The 18,566-nt window shown below is 36.8% G+C and overlaps 1 protein-coding gene across 8 annotated transcripts in view; it reads left to right on the top strand.

The window, feature by feature from the left end:
• The first annotated feature begins 320 nt into the window (after positions 1-320).
• The window catches only part of ATG5 (autophagy related 5), a 126,254-nt gene continuing 108,008 nt past the window's right edge, over positions 321-18,566 (top strand). For 3 of the 8 annotated variants that reach the window (XM_013056649.2, XM_013056652.2, XM_045080254.1), the window contains exons 1-3: positions 321-614; positions 8,865-9,030; positions 17,487-17,614. In XM_013056649.2, the coding sequence (XP_012912103.1) occupies positions 8,923-9,030; positions 17,487-17,614 (236 nt within the window). In that variant the 5' untranslated portion in view covers positions 321-614; positions 8,865-8,922. Of the gene's footprint in view, positions 615-960; positions 986-8,864; positions 9,031-17,486; positions 17,615-18,566 lie in introns of those variants that run through there. The other 5 variants (XM_045080255.1, XM_013056651.2, XM_004753436.3 and 2 more) reach the window with 4 other exon arrangements.

Consider the following 18,566-nt stretch of genomic DNA (forward strand, 5'->3'; position numbering starts at 1 on the left):
AAGACCAAATGAGAAAATACTTTGAAAACCATTTTTTAATATTATTCTGTGAAGCCAGGAAAGAGAGGCTGTAGTCAAGTTCTGCGAGGCACCATCTCAGCTGTTCTGAAAGTCTCTACTCTTGCAGAACTTACATTAGCCTCCAAGACCAATGACTATGCCCAAAGCACGAGACTCCCTAAAAGGGTATTAAGCTGAAAACTTGCCAGTGGTTTGATGCCCCCTATTCGAGCGCTCCGCTCTGTTTGCGCATGCTCAGGAGCGGCTCGGGCCTCCTCCCGGGGTTGGGCGGAAAGCCGAGGGTGGAGTGCGGGCCACGTGGGATCCAGTGACGTCATCTCCGGGCGCCGAGAGTGACTGGACTTGCTGTGGGCTTCCAAGGCCCCGGGGCGCTGCGGGTTGTATTGGCTGGATACCGGAGGGCGGAAGTGCAGTAGGGCTCTGCTCCGACCTCCGCGGCGCTGCCTTCTGCGGCTGCGCGGGCTCTCGGGACTCCAGGCTCGCGCGCCTCTGCGGGACAGTGTGTCAAGCCCCCTGCGCCGGCGCCCTACCAGAGCCCGGGATCCGAGCGTCCTCACCGGTGCGGGAAGCCGGAGAAGGAGCTGGCGTTTCTGGTAGGGTGTGTGTGATTGTGTGTGTATGTGTGTGTGTGTGTGCGTCTCCTCGTCTTCCTAGTGTGGGGAAATGCCCGGAGGAGAAGGGCTGGGGAGGTGCCAGGTAGGTGTGGTAAGAGGGAGGGGCGAGTGGCGGGCTAGAGGAGCGCTCCCCCGGGCGGCGGTGGCGGGTGAAGGTGGTTCCTCCAGGGGAGGTGGGGTTGGCCAGACGCCGCCCCCGAGGACCTTGGGCAGGCCGGAGGGTGTAGCCTGTGTGATCTTTCTGGGAATATCTCAGTTCCTGATGAAAGTAGGAAGCGTGGCGTCTTATCGCAGGCTCTGGAGTTTAGTTCAAAGACGTGTGCATTTTTCGTGGAGCAGTTATTTAAATTGTAATTATTTTACAGGCAGTTCGATTCTATCCAAATTTAGTGGGTGATTCCTCCAGTTTATTTTCTCAACGGCATTCATTCTCATTTTTCTAATAATATTTAGTGCTGACGAAGTCGTTTTCTGTTGGCAAAGAACTTTCACATCCTTTATACTTTGGATTATTTTCAAATCATACCTGAAACTGGAGGAACGTAGAGAAACTGGATTGGTTCTAGATTTTTCTCAAGGGTGGTGAGGCACAGCATGTCTTCAGCAACAACCAGAACTCAAGGGACTGTCAACAAACATCGCTGAACTTCCAAGGCCTTCCAGAATCCACGTGATAAATTTCAGTCTTTTGAGCTGGGTTCTTGGATTTGAACTGAATTGTTTGTGATTTCCATAGATGGATTTGTTGGATGAATTTTGAATTTGAAAGTAAAGATGTTGGGCTGAGGGTAGCAGTTGAGGTGAATTTTAGAGCTTTATGCTGGATTTTGAGTATGTGTTCTGATCTTCAAAGGTATACTGGTTAAAACTGGGGGAAGTGAATGGAATGGTACTATATGACTACGACTGTTTTTAGAATAATGTACATTCTCAAGTGTAGGTTTGCTTTATTAATTTAATAAATACTGAGTGCCTGTTATGTACCTCACACTGAAAAAAAGTAAATATAATAGTAAGCAGTGGACAAAACAATAAAAATGCTTACCATCATGAAGTTCACTTGGAGGGTGAGAGGGAAAGATATTAATGTAAAAATTAATTTTAAAATATCAGGTGGTGAAAGTGCTAGAAATAATAAATTTGTGAAGGTTAACAAGGAATGTTGGTGGCCTGCATGGGAAATTGCTGCGGTGGCTTTAGAAAAGATATTTGAGTGGAGACCTAAAAGTGATAAAGAAGGATTTCATGTGGATGTAGTTGAATGAACCATTAGACCGACCACAAATTCCCTAAGGCAGGAATATACCAGCTAGTTTGGCTGGAACTGAGTGAGCAAAAAAGGGGAGAAGTAGCTAATCAGGTTAGAATGGGGCCAGGTCATATACAGCCTTGTAGGACTTTGTTAGAACTTTAGTTTTTGCGTCGAATGGGATGATAGGATTTGAGTAAAGGAGTAAACTCATCTGCCTTAGATTTAGAAGGATTTTTCTGATTGCTATGTTGTCTGTCTTTTAGGAAGGGCAGAAATAGTGAGACCCCTTAGTAGCCTATTTATCCAGGTTTAAGGTAAAGGTGACATGGATCAGTGTGATAATAGTGATGATGGTGAGAAATGGCCAGGTTCTGGACTTGTGTCTAAGCTAAAGCAAGAGGTATAAAGAAGGGTCAAGGATGACTCCAAAATAGGTGGCCTTAGCAATAGTTATCACTTTGTGGTTTGGGGAAGACCACAGAATAACAGGGAGGTGAGGGAGGAAAGTCTGAAATCATTTTTTGTTTGTACATGTTGAATTTTTAAATGAAATGTCCATATTGCATAGTATCTATAAAACTGGAGTTTATAAGAGAAGTCTGGGATGAAGAGATAAATGTGGGAATTGTTAATGTATAAATGATATTTAAAAAGTCACGAGAGATCTCCAAAGTGTGGCTCAAGGACTGAGTCCTTGTGCACTTCAGCAGTGGCAGGAGGTGGAAGAGATTTAGGAGCTATTCTCCCAGGATGGTGGTTGGGCCATTCATTAAAACCCCTGTTGATAACCACTTGTCCTTAGTAACAGCATAGAAGGAAATAGAAAGCTAGCTCATTAGCTGTGAGAAAGTGAGAGAGGAGATGCGAAAATTAGAGGAGATAATGAAATGGTGATCTAGGACAGATCATGTGATGATAATGAAATAGTGATCTAGGAGAATAAATGGACTCTGAAAATGTAGGCATGCTGGTCAGTACTCAGGGCCTACTTTTGAGGTTAGTGTTCATGAATTTAAAAGGAGACCTGCCAGCATAGATTATTTTTAGATGTTTTCAAATTTACTACCAGTAGTTATTTGATATTTTAAGTAGTTTCTAGGTAGTTGGAGATTGTGTCAGCAGAATAGCTTCAAGTAATAGGTTAGCCTTTCTTGATCTGTAGTGTGAAAGAGTCTAGTAATTGTGCATTATATTTTTATTATACTTCTTGTGCTGTTTGCTAAATATTGTTGGCTGGCAACCTGCTTTGTTCCAGGCCTTGAGTTAGTTGCAGAGAATGCTGCAGTCAGGAAATGGCCCTGTCCTCCACAAGCTTACTTCGAGTAGACTGCATCATGGGTTGTGATTTCTATGCTTCCAAAATATTGCCTTCTAATTGGATGCATGGTCATGAAATTGTAGTGTATGTATGAGAGGGGGAAATAATCTTGCAAAATAATGAAATTTACTGATTTTAAAGAATGATTATACTGATTTGGAGAAGAGTTTAGGTGGAAAATTTTCTTAAGTAGCTAGTGTAACTTTAAAATTTATATATTTTATACATTTTTTAACTGTTTCACAAAAATTCCAGAGCCTGCTATGTGCTAATTATGCTAATATTGAGGATATAAAATAAATATGACTCTGCTTCTGCTGTCAGTGAACTCACAGTTCAATGTGAGGACAGGCAAGAGAGAGATAAGATAAACATAACTACAGTGCATGGTTATAACATGCTATTATAGAAGTAATTAGATCGGAGATTGCTTAGTGGAAAGCTTCCCAAGGAGCTGATGTTACGCTGACTCTTAAAAGAAGAGTAAGAATTGGCCAAAAAGAAGAGGACCAAGGGTGTTTAAGGAGACAGGTCATGGAGGCGTGAGGAAATCATGTATTAAGTACATATGTCATTTATTGAGTGGTCACTAGTGCTAACCACCTAACAGCCCTGTGAAATGAGAATTATCTTCTACAAATATAAGGTTCAAAGGTGTCGGGATACTAGGACACACAGCTTACAGGTAGAAGTCTGGGTTTAAACCCATGTCAGTCTGATTTTAAAAACCCCTTAACTATCTATCTGAATTGCCTGCTGTTGGCATTTAAATCTTCCCTGTCCTTGTTCGTTATCCTTCAGCCAGTTTTTCATTAACTTCTATTCATTCTTCCTTGGAAAGACCTCATATCTGTCTTTCATCTATCCACTGCTACCAGTATAGGTCAAGCACTCATTATTTTATGCCTTAGTGTTGAAATTGCTTCCTGGCTACCCTTTCTCTGACTTGAGATCTCCTTTTGTGCACTGTTACTAGGTAGTTGTTTTAATCTCACTGTTATAAAACCTTACAGGCTTTGTAGGCTTGTTCGATGTAATTGAGAACCCACAGTCTTCTATTTGGTATGCTTCATGATCTAGTTTCACTTTACATTTATGGATTTGACAGTAGAGAAATAATAATTGCTATTATTTCTCAGCTCTTAGTATGTGTCAGTACCATGTCAGAGAGTCTCTAGATTTTTTTTCCCCCCAGAACAAACTGGTGAATTTCAAAAGTGAGGAAACCCTTGTAGGAAAGTGACTTGCCTGGGATCCCAGGTGATAACATGTCACTGTGTCAGCTCTTTCATTATCTACTACCCCTCCCAACACAGTTTCCTAAAAAATTGTCATGTACATTGCTCCTGCACGCTTTCTTCCTTTGTTGATGCTATTTTGCCCTGCTTGGAGTATCTTTATTCCATATTTTACCTATTGAATATTATACCCATTCTGCGTATGCTCATTCTTTTTTTTAATATTCTACACATTCTTTAAGTTCCGTATCTTTTAAATTCTTCCCTGAACACTATAGGGGATATTAATATTTTTCTTCTTCCTTTCCACCCTATTCCCCTATGAAAGCTTTCATAAAATAGCATTTAATTATAACCATGGACATTTTGGAGTTGGAAGGTTGTTGGCAACTTGTATGACATAAATGAAAGAATATGAGATTGGAAATCAGAGATTAAAAACCTTTGCTGTAACTTTATAAGTGTTGTAAAAGTGAAAGTGCAGTGAGAAAAGAAAAGAAATGTTTCACTTGAGTTATGCATAAAAGAAAGGCTGTCGGGGTGCCTGGGTGGCTCAGTTGTTAAGCGGCTGCCTTTGGCCCAGGTGTTGGGCTCAAGCCCTGCATCGGGCTCCCTGCTTGGCTGGAAGCCTGCTTCTCCTTCTCCCACTCTCCCTGCTTGTGTTCCCTCTCTCTCTCTCTCTCTGTCAAATAAATAAAATCTTCAAAAAAAAAAAAAGGCTATTTTGAGCTGGGTCCTAGAGAATGTTTAAGTCAGAAGACAGGGTAGGGAAGGCTGCTTTAGGGTAAGGAGCCACCAGCATGAACAAAGCCATAGAAAAGATATGAAAGTTTATGGTATGTTTACTAGGTTAGGAGATAATATCTTCTGGACAATGCCTGAGGTTTTTTAAAAAAGTTGTTATTGTCACTACCATCATCATCTTGGATGTCCTCAGCATCTGCCACACAGTTGGGCATAGGAAATGACCAAATATTGATTGACTCTATATTGAGTGTTAATAGAAGTGTTCAATTTTTAAAAAAAAAAGATTTATTTATTAGAAAGAGCAAGCCCATGCAAGTATGAGTGGGAGGGTCATAGAGGGAGAGAGAATATGAAGCAGGCTCTGCCCTGAACATGGAGCTGGACATGGGACTCAATCTTAGGATCAGGTCCTGAGCCAGACCAAGAGTTGGATGCCCAACTGACTGCGCCACCCAGATGTCCCACCATGTTTAATTTTGAGACATGCTCTTGTTGGTTCTGTAAATTATGATAGATACTTCATAGTATGTATTATGGGCATTGTCCTAAGTGCTTTACATGTATTGATTTGATTTTTGTTACGTATTTTATGGGGTAAGTGCTGTTATTCACATTTTACAGATGAGAAAGCTGAGGCACAGAGAAGTTAATTGACTTACTTGAGGTCACAGAGTTGGTGATAAAGCTAGGTTTTGAATCCAGGCAGTCTGGCTCCATATTCTATATTTTGAACCCCCATATTGTAGTGCCTCTTAAGAGTTAAATTCTGTTTTTCTGCTTCTGATTTAAAAAATACGATTTAATATATCCTTTAGTTGTATCAGTGTATCAGCTGGTTTTTTGGGATGTTGTTTAGTTAAGTGTATTTGCATGCTTTTTTACATAATTCATTATACATGAATATTTATTAATATAGAAAGACTAACATTTTATGATGCTATAAATTTGGATCTGTGTAGTTTGACACAGTGACATTGTTTGAAGTTTTCATAAATCTGTTTAGAGATTTCTGTTGTTTTGTAAAATTTGTATTGACTATCACATAGCACCTTCAGCTGCCTTGGCTCAGTCAGATCTTCCCTTGAGGTCCTGTAAGGTATATATACATAAGAAACAGTGCTATATGGGAAATAAGGTACTGAGTTCTGTACCTAAAATCCTACCTTAGAACTTTGGTAAAGTCTTAGGTTTACCAGAGTTTTGCAGTGGGATTTTAGGTATAAAACCAGTAAAAGGTAAGTCCATACTTCCATCATTGTTGGGGAGAGACTCCCAGAAACAAAGAGAAAAGGGAGACGTTGGTCACTTCTTTTTATTGTTTCTGACACATGAAAGGAAGAAGCAGAAGACAGTGCCATGGAAAGAAAAAGCAGGGTGGTCAAGTGTTGTCATTGGGCAGAGTAGAGGGGAGAGAGGGAGCCATACCCAAATCTATAATATTTTTATTTATGATAACCCCTCCCTGTTGATAAACAAGATTCAAATGGTGTCTTGGAATCTGACAAATCTTGATAAACAAGATTCAAATGGTGTCTTGAAATCCTTCTTGAGAGGATAGTGGTTGGAGAAGGAAAGAACTTTAAGTGGCCATACCCACTTTAATTTTTAATTTTCCTTTGAATTATATTGTCTACCTATTTTTTTCTGAGGCAGAAAAATTATCCAGTGTGACAATATTGATTAGAGACTTTTGGCTTTAAAATTGTATTTAAATGTTCTTAAAATCTCTTAGGAAAGGAACTCTTTGTCTCAAGTTCTTGTTCTTTGTGAGCTAGAGAGGAATCTTAGTTCTAGCTAATGGTTAATTGGGTGTATTATAGTTAAAGAAACCATTGCTTACCACCGGTTGTATTAGATTAGATTTACTTATTTGCCATAACTTAGATTTCATTATTCCTTGTCATCAGTAGATTTATTCATAAAGAACAAGATATTAACGTAATCTAGAAATAGCGAGGTCTTTTCTTTCAGTATTATATTTTGTGTTATATGTAAACTTGGAAATTCTCCGCAGAGAAACTCAGTATGTTGTTTGAATTTGAAGTGTATCAGGGTGGAGTTATATGAAGTGTGAACGCTTGTATCACTTGCTTAAAATGGTGACTTTTATGGATGTCCTTTAACAAAAATTAAAACTGCATTATGCCAGAAAGAGCACTAGACTCGGTTCAGTAACTCAGTGACCAGATTTGTTATCCTGGTTTCACTGTTACTTTAGTGGTCTTGTAATGTTTATCCTGGTTTAACTGTTAACTAAGTGCTCTTGTGATGTTGGACAGATTTTTTTCACCTCTTTCAGTTTATTTACCTGTAGATAATGTTGCATCCAGTTGACTTCCAAGGTGTACTTAATTATAGTGATACAAAATTCAGAACTCTTGAGTTTTTGTATCTTTGACTAATTAACGAATGACAATCTTTTTTTTTTTGAATGGCAATCTTGATGTGCTTGGCATTGGTCAGTGGATGAGAAAAGAGAGAAAAGCTCCTTGAATAATTCAGTGTTAGTAATTGGTATTTGGCTAAACTGATATGGTTATTTAAAATATTGCCATAGGATATGCTAGTCAATGAAAGATGGGAGATGTGTGTGTGTGTGTATCTATATCTTAAATATCTATATATATTTTATGTAAGATATATATCATATATCTGTATATCTATATCTTTGTACATATATATGTAGAAGGATATGGAATCTCAGTGTCCAGGTCCTGACAGTGTTTATTTCTGCATTTACTCATACTGTATATTACACTGTTACCTAGTTGTGAAGTATTAGTACTGGAAGACACTTGGATATTACAGAGGTCAAAAGCCATATTTTTCCATCATAGCCAAAATATTTCAGTTTGCAGATTTAGTGCTATATATGTGGGATAGAGAATACTTTAGTTAGTGTAGAAACATTTACTACTACTCCTGGTGGTAGAGGATTGGAGCTGGGTTTGCAGAGTGGGTAGGATTTGAAGGTGGGAAATGAGCGTATTAGGGAGAATGGTAAGACAGAGAGCAAGGTATTTAAATGGATAGTTCTGCTAGAAAGTTTACAAAAAGAAGTATAGTAAATAAGATTGGAAATATTGGTGGAACCAAACCGTGGACAGGATGAAATTAGAAAGAAAATAGGTCTATACAAAGTTTTTTTCCAGGATATATGTGTGTGCGCACACGTGCATATTTTTTTTTCCCCAGCAAAAGCAAACTATCTAGATGGAGAAGGAGAGGTTGAATATATTAGGTGGGGCAGGGATAATTGTGGGGATAATAGTTTGGAATTGGGCTATAAGGGACCATAAGGATATAGGTAAACTTCACTTTAGATGAGCAATAGACTCTCCTGGGGCTTGAGAGAACGTTACAAGTATAGTTTCACTTTGGCTGTAGTTCATTAGGTGCATAAGTTAGCACACGTTATTTTGAATTACTTCTATGATCCTTTTAAATAAATAATAGCTCTGCATTTATAATTTATTTGTGCTGATTTTGCGTTCATTCTTTTTTTTTTTCCCTCCACCCCCCTTTGCGTTCATTCTAAAGAATGTTGATCACACAGTTTTTTGAAATGAATGATTGTTAATGGCATCCATTTTTTCCTATAATCTTTCTTTGTTCTAGAACATGTTCATTTATCCTTGCAAGGATCTAACTAATGCTCTTTGTTTTATTTTCAGTTTGGCTTTGTGTGAAAAAAGAATATAGCCTATATGCACTGCTTTAACCACTGGAAGAATGACAGATGACAAAGATGTGCTTCGAGATGTCTGGTTTGGACGAATTCCAACTTGCTTCACCCTGTATCAGGATGAGATAACTGAACGGGAGGCAGAACCGTATTATGTAAGTATGTTGATGATGGAAAATGGGATATCTGCCTTTGTCCGTTTTTGTAAATGAAGCTCTAAGAACCTGGAGGCTGTAACCCAACATTTTATATACAATTAATACTTGCTGATTATGGAAAAAAATTAGAGAACACATATCAGGAAAAGGAGGGAAATAAAAATTACCTCTAATCCTACCACCCAGAGGGGAAAAACTGCTGTTGATGTGTTGATTATGGGACCTCCTTGACGTTCTTTTTTCATGAATATATACAATTATAAGTTATATTGTTATAGGAACAATTTTGAAAGTAATAGGCTCAGATTTGGTTCTTCTGTATTTAAGTGGTTCCAAGCAACTATTTACTAAATTCCTTTTTATAGCTCAATGAACATGTGAATGTGTGTGTTTTCATATGTTGATAAGCTAAAGTGTGTTATATAAAATACATAATAACAAATTACTGTATGTAGACTTGTAGGTTTGAACTAGTGTCATCTGTTCTAGAAAACAATATCAAATATCTTGTGATTATAACCTGCTTATTTTCCTTTTCTAAGTGCACATATAATCCAAACTTGAGCATCTGTCAATCAGAAATGATAGTATTTTGCTTTTTTTACTGAATAGGCCCTAATAGACAAAGGCATTCTCAGTTGTCATTATTTTAGTTTTGTCTCAGGTACACATAGTATTATTTACCTAGGAATATCTGGAAAAGTGAAGATTTATTTGTGGTGTTGGACTTTCTTGTTTTGCTTTAATAAAGCTTGCCCTTTGCTTTCTCCCTTATCTGTTTGAGGAGTAACACTGCTCCTCAGCCTGCTCCAGCCATGGGAAGTCAGACTGATGGAGGAAGCTACTTAAGGAGCCCCATACACTTACTTTTTGGGTATAGGAGCGCTTTCGCTTTTCTCTGTGTATCCTCAGCATCTGGCATAGGTCATGCAAGTTGTAGGCACTCAGTGCATGAGAGTCTCATATATTCACGTTGGCATTTTGTTTTAAATTGTCTCTTTGGGTTTTCTTACAGAAAATAATTTCAGAGAAATTGGGCAGTCTTTTGTTACTAGTATTAAGGTTATCATAACTGAATATATACTTTTGAGTCATTTTAACTTTGGAAATCTCGACAGTTTTCTGCTTTTAGAAAAATTTCCGTAGTTAAAAACCAAATGTCACAGTTTATTTTTAGAAGAATTTCACTTGCTAGGTATATTTTTTTTCCTTCTCTTTCTATAATATATGTTAGGATATCACTTATGTTTTGTTTCCAAACTAGTTTCTGTTAGTTTAATTAAAACTTTAGCCTCTGATGCCTTTCTAATTATAACTAAACAAAAGAATATATGTGTCTAGTTGGTCAAAGTGGCAAATATGAGAAATATGTAATTTAAGTCTGTTTACTTTTAAGTCAAAATACAATGTTTGACAGCTTCTTGTAGTTTAAAAAGAATCCAAGTAAAGAATATATTTTTTCTTCTTTATGTATGAAATCTGTAAAATATAAAAAGTTTGTTGTGAGAGTGGAGCGTTAAGTTGTTTTCTAGCTGTCTCTAATTGAATTGAAAATGGCAATAAGTATTGGGGATATCTATAGGAGGAAGAAAGCTCTTTTGTTTAACTGATAATTTTTTTGAAATACAGTTTCCCCTAATTTTTCACCCAAAGGAACTTCATATAGTAATTATGACTATGTTTTTGAAAAATATCAGGTGACAGGCATATAAAAAATACTAAATAAAAAGCTACAGTTTAAAACCATGTGGCATCACCTGTATTTTGCTCTTTATATACATACATACATAATTAAATATAAATTACTACTTGCAGGAAGAAAATACAGGAAAACCTCAGCAGTGGTTAGTCTTAGAATTATAAATGAGGATGATAGTGACAGTCTGGTTTTGGTTTACATGTGTCTTAGTTGTAAATTACGCTTAAATGTATTTTTAATTGTGTTACTTTATAATGATGATAGTATTGTAAAGATTCCAGATGAAATGAGGTAAAAATATCATAACCTAGGAGGCAGTAAACCTCTTTCCCGGACATTCTCAAAACTTAGGTGAGGTGATTAATAGGATTATCACTGTGGCCTGAAAAGTCCACTCATGTTCAGGTGGTTGTGTAGAAAGGATAGGTGAATGAAATGTAGTTGTTTTTTTTTCTTTTTCTAAAAGATTTTATTTTTAAACAATCTCAAATCCAGTGTGGAGCTTGACCTCATGATGTTGAGATCAAGACCCTGGCTCTGATTGAGCCAGCCAGGTGCTTCTGTAGTTTATTTATTTTATTTTATTTTATTTTTTTAAAGATTTTATTTATTTATTTGACAGACAGAGATCACAAGGAGGCAGAGAGACAGGCAGAGAGAGAGGAGGAAGCAGGCTCCCCGCCGAGCAGAGACCCCAATGCGGGGCTCGATCCCAGGACCCTGGGATCATGACCCGAGCCGAAGGCAGAGGCCTCAACCCACTGAGCCACCCAGGCGCCCCTGTAGTTTATTTTTTATAGCGCTTATTCCTTGTTTCTTAGAAACGAGGTTTAAACATATTTACTCATACCAAATTTATAAATTAAATTATTATTCAAAGAGTCTGTTTTCCTATGGAAAAGAATATTAATTTAAATACATTCCTATTTCTGCATTTTGATTTGTTGCCTCTACATAATCTCCTTTCAGCCTATATCCCATATCTATGTCAGAGCATTGTGTCTTATTTTGCGGGGAATATTAGGAAGAAAAAGTGTTAGAAACTAGGCAGTCTTTCGGTTTCTGTTGTTTTTCTTACATTTATTTAAACTGTTGACTTTCATTTAGATTATCTAATGTAAAAGCATACATACCAATATGCATTCATATTTTTGACTTGTTACAAGAGAAAATCACTCATAAATCTGAGTGGACACTAAACATTACACAGTGGTCCTTTTATGTTTCCTTAGTCACCTCTCTCTGTTCTTCTCCAAAACTATTTCTCTGAGCCCTGGCCTTATTTTTCACTCTTAACAGGTAACCTCACTTCCTGCTTCCTTAACCTTCTGGCACCAAGTCTTCTAAACACATCTGAACTCACACATATTGACGACTGCTCTCATAGTGGAAGAGGTGTCCTTCCTCCAAGGCAAGCCCTCGCCTTCTCTCTCTGCTCTGGATCCCATCTTCCCACCATCCTCAGGAAGATGGTGGTTTCTCATATTCTCCTACCTCCACCCCTGCCTTCTTTCTTTTCCTTTCATCTTCTACCTACCAGCTCCTTTTTTGCAACATTTATATAATCTTACATCCTTCGTACCCTAAAACAATCCTCTGTTGACCCCATCTCTCTTTCAGTCTCTTGCTTTCCATTCCTGGCCAGACTTATTAAAAAGGTGGTCTCCTTCCCACCTCCCACTTACTTTACTGGAATCACAGTTTCATTCTACTCCAACAGAACAGTCTTTGCTGAAGTCACTAATGACATCTTTTTTGCCAAACTTTGAGTCTGTTTTTGACTTTTCATTTGCTTGATCTCTCAGTGGTGTTTTAATGTTGTTGTCTGTTTTCTCCATTTTGTGGCACTGTTCTCTCTTGCTCTGCAATGTTTCTTAATTCTGGTTTTGCTTCTATATTTCTGAGGGCTTTTTGGACTCCTTTGCCAGATCTCTTTCTTTTTGCTTGTTTCTCAATGTTGACATTCCTTGGGGCCTTGCCTTCTTTCACCCCCCTTCACTTTATCCCCTCTGGAGTTATCATCCATTTTTATCTCTTTCTTGAGCTAAAACTCCTTGTATTTATCTTGACAACACCCAAGATTTTTCTCCTGAACTCCAGACCTATGTGTATGTCTGCTGGATATCAAACTGAGTGTTTTGAAACTGGACACATCATCATTACCTCCACACAGACTGGTCATCTGCTATAATTCCTTCCTCTTTTTGCAAGTAGACCTAGTTAATTAATAACTCTTAACAGTAATTAAGAAAGGACTCATCCTTGTTGCTTACTTCTCCTGTATCCCAGGCATTCAGTTAATAACTTAGTCCATCTGATTTCACGTGTCAAAATATCTTTGAAACTTACCCGGTTTCTTCCATACCCATTGCTACAGCCTAGTTTAGACCACCATGTAAAAACCGATGGAATTTCATAGTATTAAGTAATCTCCCTAGTTTCATTCTTGCCCTCTTTCCATTTTCAGTTTGCAGTTAGAGTCATCTTTTCAAAACACGTATCTGGTCCTGTCATCTGCCTGCTTAAAACCTTTAGTAGCCTTTCGTCATCTTTAGGATCCTTCGTGTAGTTAACAACTTTCTCCATGACTTGCTTCTTTAGTACTGTTCTACCTCAACCCTCTATACTACTGTCATTTTCAACTTATGGTTCCTCATTGTGCCAGTCTTTGTCTTTCTAGACTCATTCCATGCCTTCTTGCAGTTTCCTCTATAATGAGCAGCAGGATCTCCCACATATAGCTGCTTCCTCTATAATCTGCAGCAGAACCAGACATCCACAACACCCATGTTTGAGTCCTCTTTACCTCCTGGCTGTTGCCTTAACGTAGACATCCTGTCCAGGTTTTTCCTAAGCCCCTACATGAAGTTAAATTCCATTGCTACTTGCTCTTATAACATTCTTTATTTCTCCTTTCACTCACCACATTTGTAATTTTGTTTTTACTGACTACCTCTCTAGCCTGTTAGCTCTGTGAGAGCAAGAACTCTTGTCTCATTCAGTGCTCTGTCTTCATTGCCTGGTGTGATGCCTCACACATGGAACAGAGTTCTAATATATTTTAATTCTATATTCATTCTAGGTTTAGAAGTCCCTAATTTTAGAATTTAAAATTACTGGAAAAATTAGGATTTGGTATAAAAAGTAATATTACAGCTACCTGTTTCAGAACCAAAGTGATGTATACAGCTATATGAAACATATATTCCTTACAAGCTGTATAGGGAAAAAAAAGATCTTGTGTGTTAGTACTCACTGAGTTCTTGATATTGCTAAATCAAGAATGAGAGAACAATAGATTGCAAGTAGCTGGCAGTTGCCCAAAGGGGGATAATCCTTTTCATATTGAGAGAACTTAACCTCAGAGACATTAATGGAAGTGAAATAGGCCAGACACAAAAAGACAGATAATTCATTATTCCACTTATATGAGGTATCTAGAATAGTCCAAAGGTCCTGGGGAGAAGAGTTGAGGGAGTTTTACTAGATTAATTGATACAGAATTTGAGTTTGGGTTGATGAAAAATTCTGAAGATGGATAGTGATGATGGTTGTACAACACTGTGAATGTATTTAATGTCAATGACTGTACCCTTAAAAATGGCAGATTTTATGCTAGATATATTTTACCATAATTAATTTTATCATAATTAAAAGAAAGTAAACCAATGAGATACACATAAGAAAATCAGTGAGTGGTACTATCTGAATATAGACAGTAGGATGATGTCATTTTACTTTTTTTTTTTCATTTTTACTTATTAAGTAGATAAGTTATATCTAATACAGTCATTCTTAAATCTTAGTGTTATTTCTGAATGCTACTACAGGTATTTATGTTAGTTACAATTTACTCCAACAGGCTAATTTAGAATAGAAGATTCCAAGTACATTTCAGTATAGATTGTCTTAAGAATGAAAATTCTTTATTAGTTATCACTTTTGGCTTTATGTCACTTAATCTTTGGGATCTGTGATTCATTCAGCAAATATTTATTGTGTGCCTACTATAAAGCAGACACTCTTGAACATTTGGAATGTAGCAGTGAACGAAACCAACAAAAATCCCTGTCTTAATGGAGCTTACATTTTAGGGTTCCTCATTCCTTATTGTGAAGAAGTTTTCATTTCATGAAGATCATTTGTGGACTTTATAGCAACTTTAAACCCTACGCATGTAGTACAGCACCCAAGAATCAGGAGCTGCTATCTATGCTCATCAGTTCTGATGTGTCTTTCCTCTTTTTTTGTAATTTTTGTAGGTTAATATTCTCTATAGGATATATTACTATTTAATGCCCAAGAGACATTTGAGGTTAAAAGTTCTGGACTTACTAGTATAGAACTTACAGTTGACAGATTACAGTTGATTCTTAACATAGGCTTGAACTCTGTGGGTCCACTTATATGCTGATTTTTTTTACAGTTCAGTACTTTAAATGTATTTTCTTTTCCTTACAATTTCTTAACATTTTCTTACTTTTATTATAAGACTACAGTGTAAAATACATACAAAATACCTGTTAATTGACTTTGTTATTGGTAAGGCTTCTAGTCAACAGTAGACCATTAGTAGTTAGGTTTTTGGAGAGTCAGCAGTTACACATAAAGATTTTGAACTGTGTGGTGGTTTGGTGCCCCTAATTACCACATTGTTCAGGGGTCAGCTGTGTACTTATTTATTTAAAAAAAAATGGCTGATTGATTATGCTGTTTTACTTTCTTAGGAAACATCCATGTTACATCTATATTTGATTTTGTCATTTCCAATTTTAATGAATCGTTTCTTTGCCATTTATTTAATAGAATATGATTTTGACAAGTTTTTTAAACTGCCATGTAAACTAGAGGTGATACCATTGTCTGTGAAACAACTAGTGCTTTTTCTTGTACACTATATTAGTTTCCTTTCTCTCTTCTTTCCTAATCCACATTCTAGTTGTTTCTTCATAAAGGAGGAACTTACGTTTTGTTGAATCATCTTTGCTATCCAAAAGCTTGTTTCTAGTATTAGTAAGTTCCTTCTCTTCCATACTGGAGCATGCCAGCTACCTCCCACCCCCTGTACCCTGTTGTCCCCAGGACCACTGTCATGTTCTCTTGCCTAGTTGGAGCCTGTTAATCTTGATCTTCAGTATTTAAATATTAGTTCCTTTACCCAGAATATTTCTCTTTGTATGTATTCCGCAGCCCCATAATTCTACTTGATTTACTGACCAAAAGACATAATAGCTGAATAAACATCATGAAAAATGATGCAGAATTAGTCTCTCAAATGCAGCTGGAAGAAAGTAATAAAACAGTTTTACCAGCGAAAGACAGAAGCTTAGCAAAGCAAGAAATGACTAGGGTATCTCCTGGGAAAACATAAATTTTTGCCACTTTCCTCCTTTTGTCCACTCATGTGTTCTTTATAAAATTCTAACCAGTTTTCTTAAATGTTCTCTTATGTTTTCTTTCTGTATATCTTTGGTGGGGGAAAAATAATGGTGGCCTTCATAACTATGCCAGTTGAGGCTAGTCCAACATACCTTCTCAGACTTTTCTCTCCAAAGTCCAAGTAGACCCAGGCTCCATAAAGACAGGATTAAGGGAGGAGCTGGACAGTGGCAGATGACCAGTCTACCAGCATTATACCTTAAACTTGTGCCTTATTGCCCTTTAAATGTGTGGCTCAACAGTCAGTCATCTTTTTTTTTTTTTTTAAGATTTTATTTATTTATTTGACAGAGAGAGATTACAAGTAGGCAGAGAGGCAGGCAGAGAGAGAGAGGAGGAAGCAGGCTCCCTGCTGAGCAGAGAGCCCGATGCGGGACTCGATCCCAGGACCCTGAGATCATGACCTGAGCCAAAGGCAGCGGCTTAACTCACTGAGCCACCCAGGCACCTCATCTTAAACTTACTTCTTTCCTTCAGTTTCTTGGTTAGTAATAACCAAAATCTGTTCTGACTGATTCCATACCTTTCTCATTTTTCCATTCCTTCATGCCCATCCCTTCATGTAATATTTCCTTAACAGATTTCCAGTTTATAATCTTCTTTATATCTACCATGGCTAGAATATTCCTCAAATACTGTTTCTCACTGTGCCATTCTTTTATTCATTGTATCGTAGTGGACCCCTATTCATCAAATGAAAATTTCTGTTTGATCTTTAAACTTTAAAGTCTTTTCTGTTGCTGCATTGAAGTATTTTTGTAAGTACTTTTTATGAATTTATTTTTACCTTTATTTTAGCCTCTTATAGAAGAGGTGTTCTTCATCGCAATTAAGCTAATACATGGTATATTATCAAAATAGGATGGACCGATTGAGAAGTCCCGATTGATAAGTGAGGAAGTACCTTAGGACTGAGTTGATTATTTTCTCATAATAGTTTAATTAATTCAGGTGAATCATATCAATTTTTAAGTTAAATTTGATAGACATAATAGGTATCCTAAAGAGCATGACATCTGATTACATTTGTATTTTTATGTGGAGAAAAGTATTATAGAAAGATTGTACGTAGATTTGTGTTGTTTATTCTGGGTACTTATGCTATAAGCTCTACTTAAAGTAATGACCTCAAAAGAAATTTAAAACATCTTAACCTTTAGCCTTTGATTTGCTTTAAAAAGCAGTTGACTTTGTGTGGAATATTCAAAATAATGCAAAGAACATGGCTGTTTTTCCTTAAAATTCAAAGACCTATTTAGTATATATTTTTTTGAAAAATAGTAAATAAATACGGTTTTACAAATTTTCATTTCAGTTGCTTTTGCCAAGAGTAAGTTATTTGACGTTGGTAACTGACAAAGTGAAAAAGCACTTTCAGAAGGTTATGAGACAAGAAGACATTAGTGAGATATGGTTTGAATATGAAGGCACACCACTGAAATGGTGAGTGAATTTTTCTGCATTATTAAGCATTGAGTATATGCTAGCTTTATGAAGGTATAGTGCCCTGAAGCAATTTTTAAAAAGTTATAAAGAAATAAATCAGTAGTCTAGCTCATATAATACACTGAATTTTAAACTATTGTTCAAATATTTTATTGAAAATATTTCTTCCTTCTTTTGGATGCATGGGAGACCAGACAGATTTGTATATATTTTCAACAACAGATTTTTCAGTGACATAATAATAGTGTATTTGATTATGGTTTTTTTCCCCAGACATATTTAAGACTCCCTAATGAATAAGTCAGTCTGTGACACTATGCAGTTTTGCTTCTATCTCCAGAATTTTTATGACAGATCTTTGTATACCCATGATTACCTAAAGTGGCATCTTTCAAACTGATTGCCACATTCAGTGCCATATGCACATTTTATCTAGCCTTGGCTTAGTATTTAAAATACATTGATTTCTTTTTTATGTGAAAAATAATTTTGATATTCTATCATTCGTAAGAAACATATTGAAAGTAAATCCTAAATCTGGGTTTATCCATGTATGGATGATGTATTTTTGTACTTCCTCTGTTACTGGGAGTTTTATAAATTGCGCTTCCAAAAATATTTAATGAAACTGGAGAAATTACAGAGAAGAATATAAAAAATGGTTCAAGGTATGCTGGGATGTAGGTATTGAAATGCTGCTATATGAATGTAGTTGAATGAAAAAGTCAAGAACTTAAATATGAACACTATAAGTAGGTTTAAAGTGGGCTTGCATTCTAAATCTGGAGTATTAATATGAAGAGTTTTAAAAGAGACTCACAGAAAAGGAAGCTGGGAGATGTTTAACAAGTGCAGCTGACTTGAATATAAGCATTACTTAGAAGTGAGGGGTGAACTCTTGGAACTCACCTCACGTGGCATTCCCACAAGTGAGTAGATTTTTCATAAT

Source organism: Mustela putorius, unplaced genomic scaffold (assembly GCF_011764305.1).
Source record: "Mustela putorius furo isolate JIRA1106 unplaced genomic scaffold, ASM1176430v1.1 tig00000450_pilon_pilon_pilon, whole genome shotgun sequence".
Classification (NCBI taxonomy): domain Eukaryota; kingdom Metazoa; phylum Chordata; class Mammalia; order Carnivora; family Mustelidae; genus Mustela; species Mustela putorius.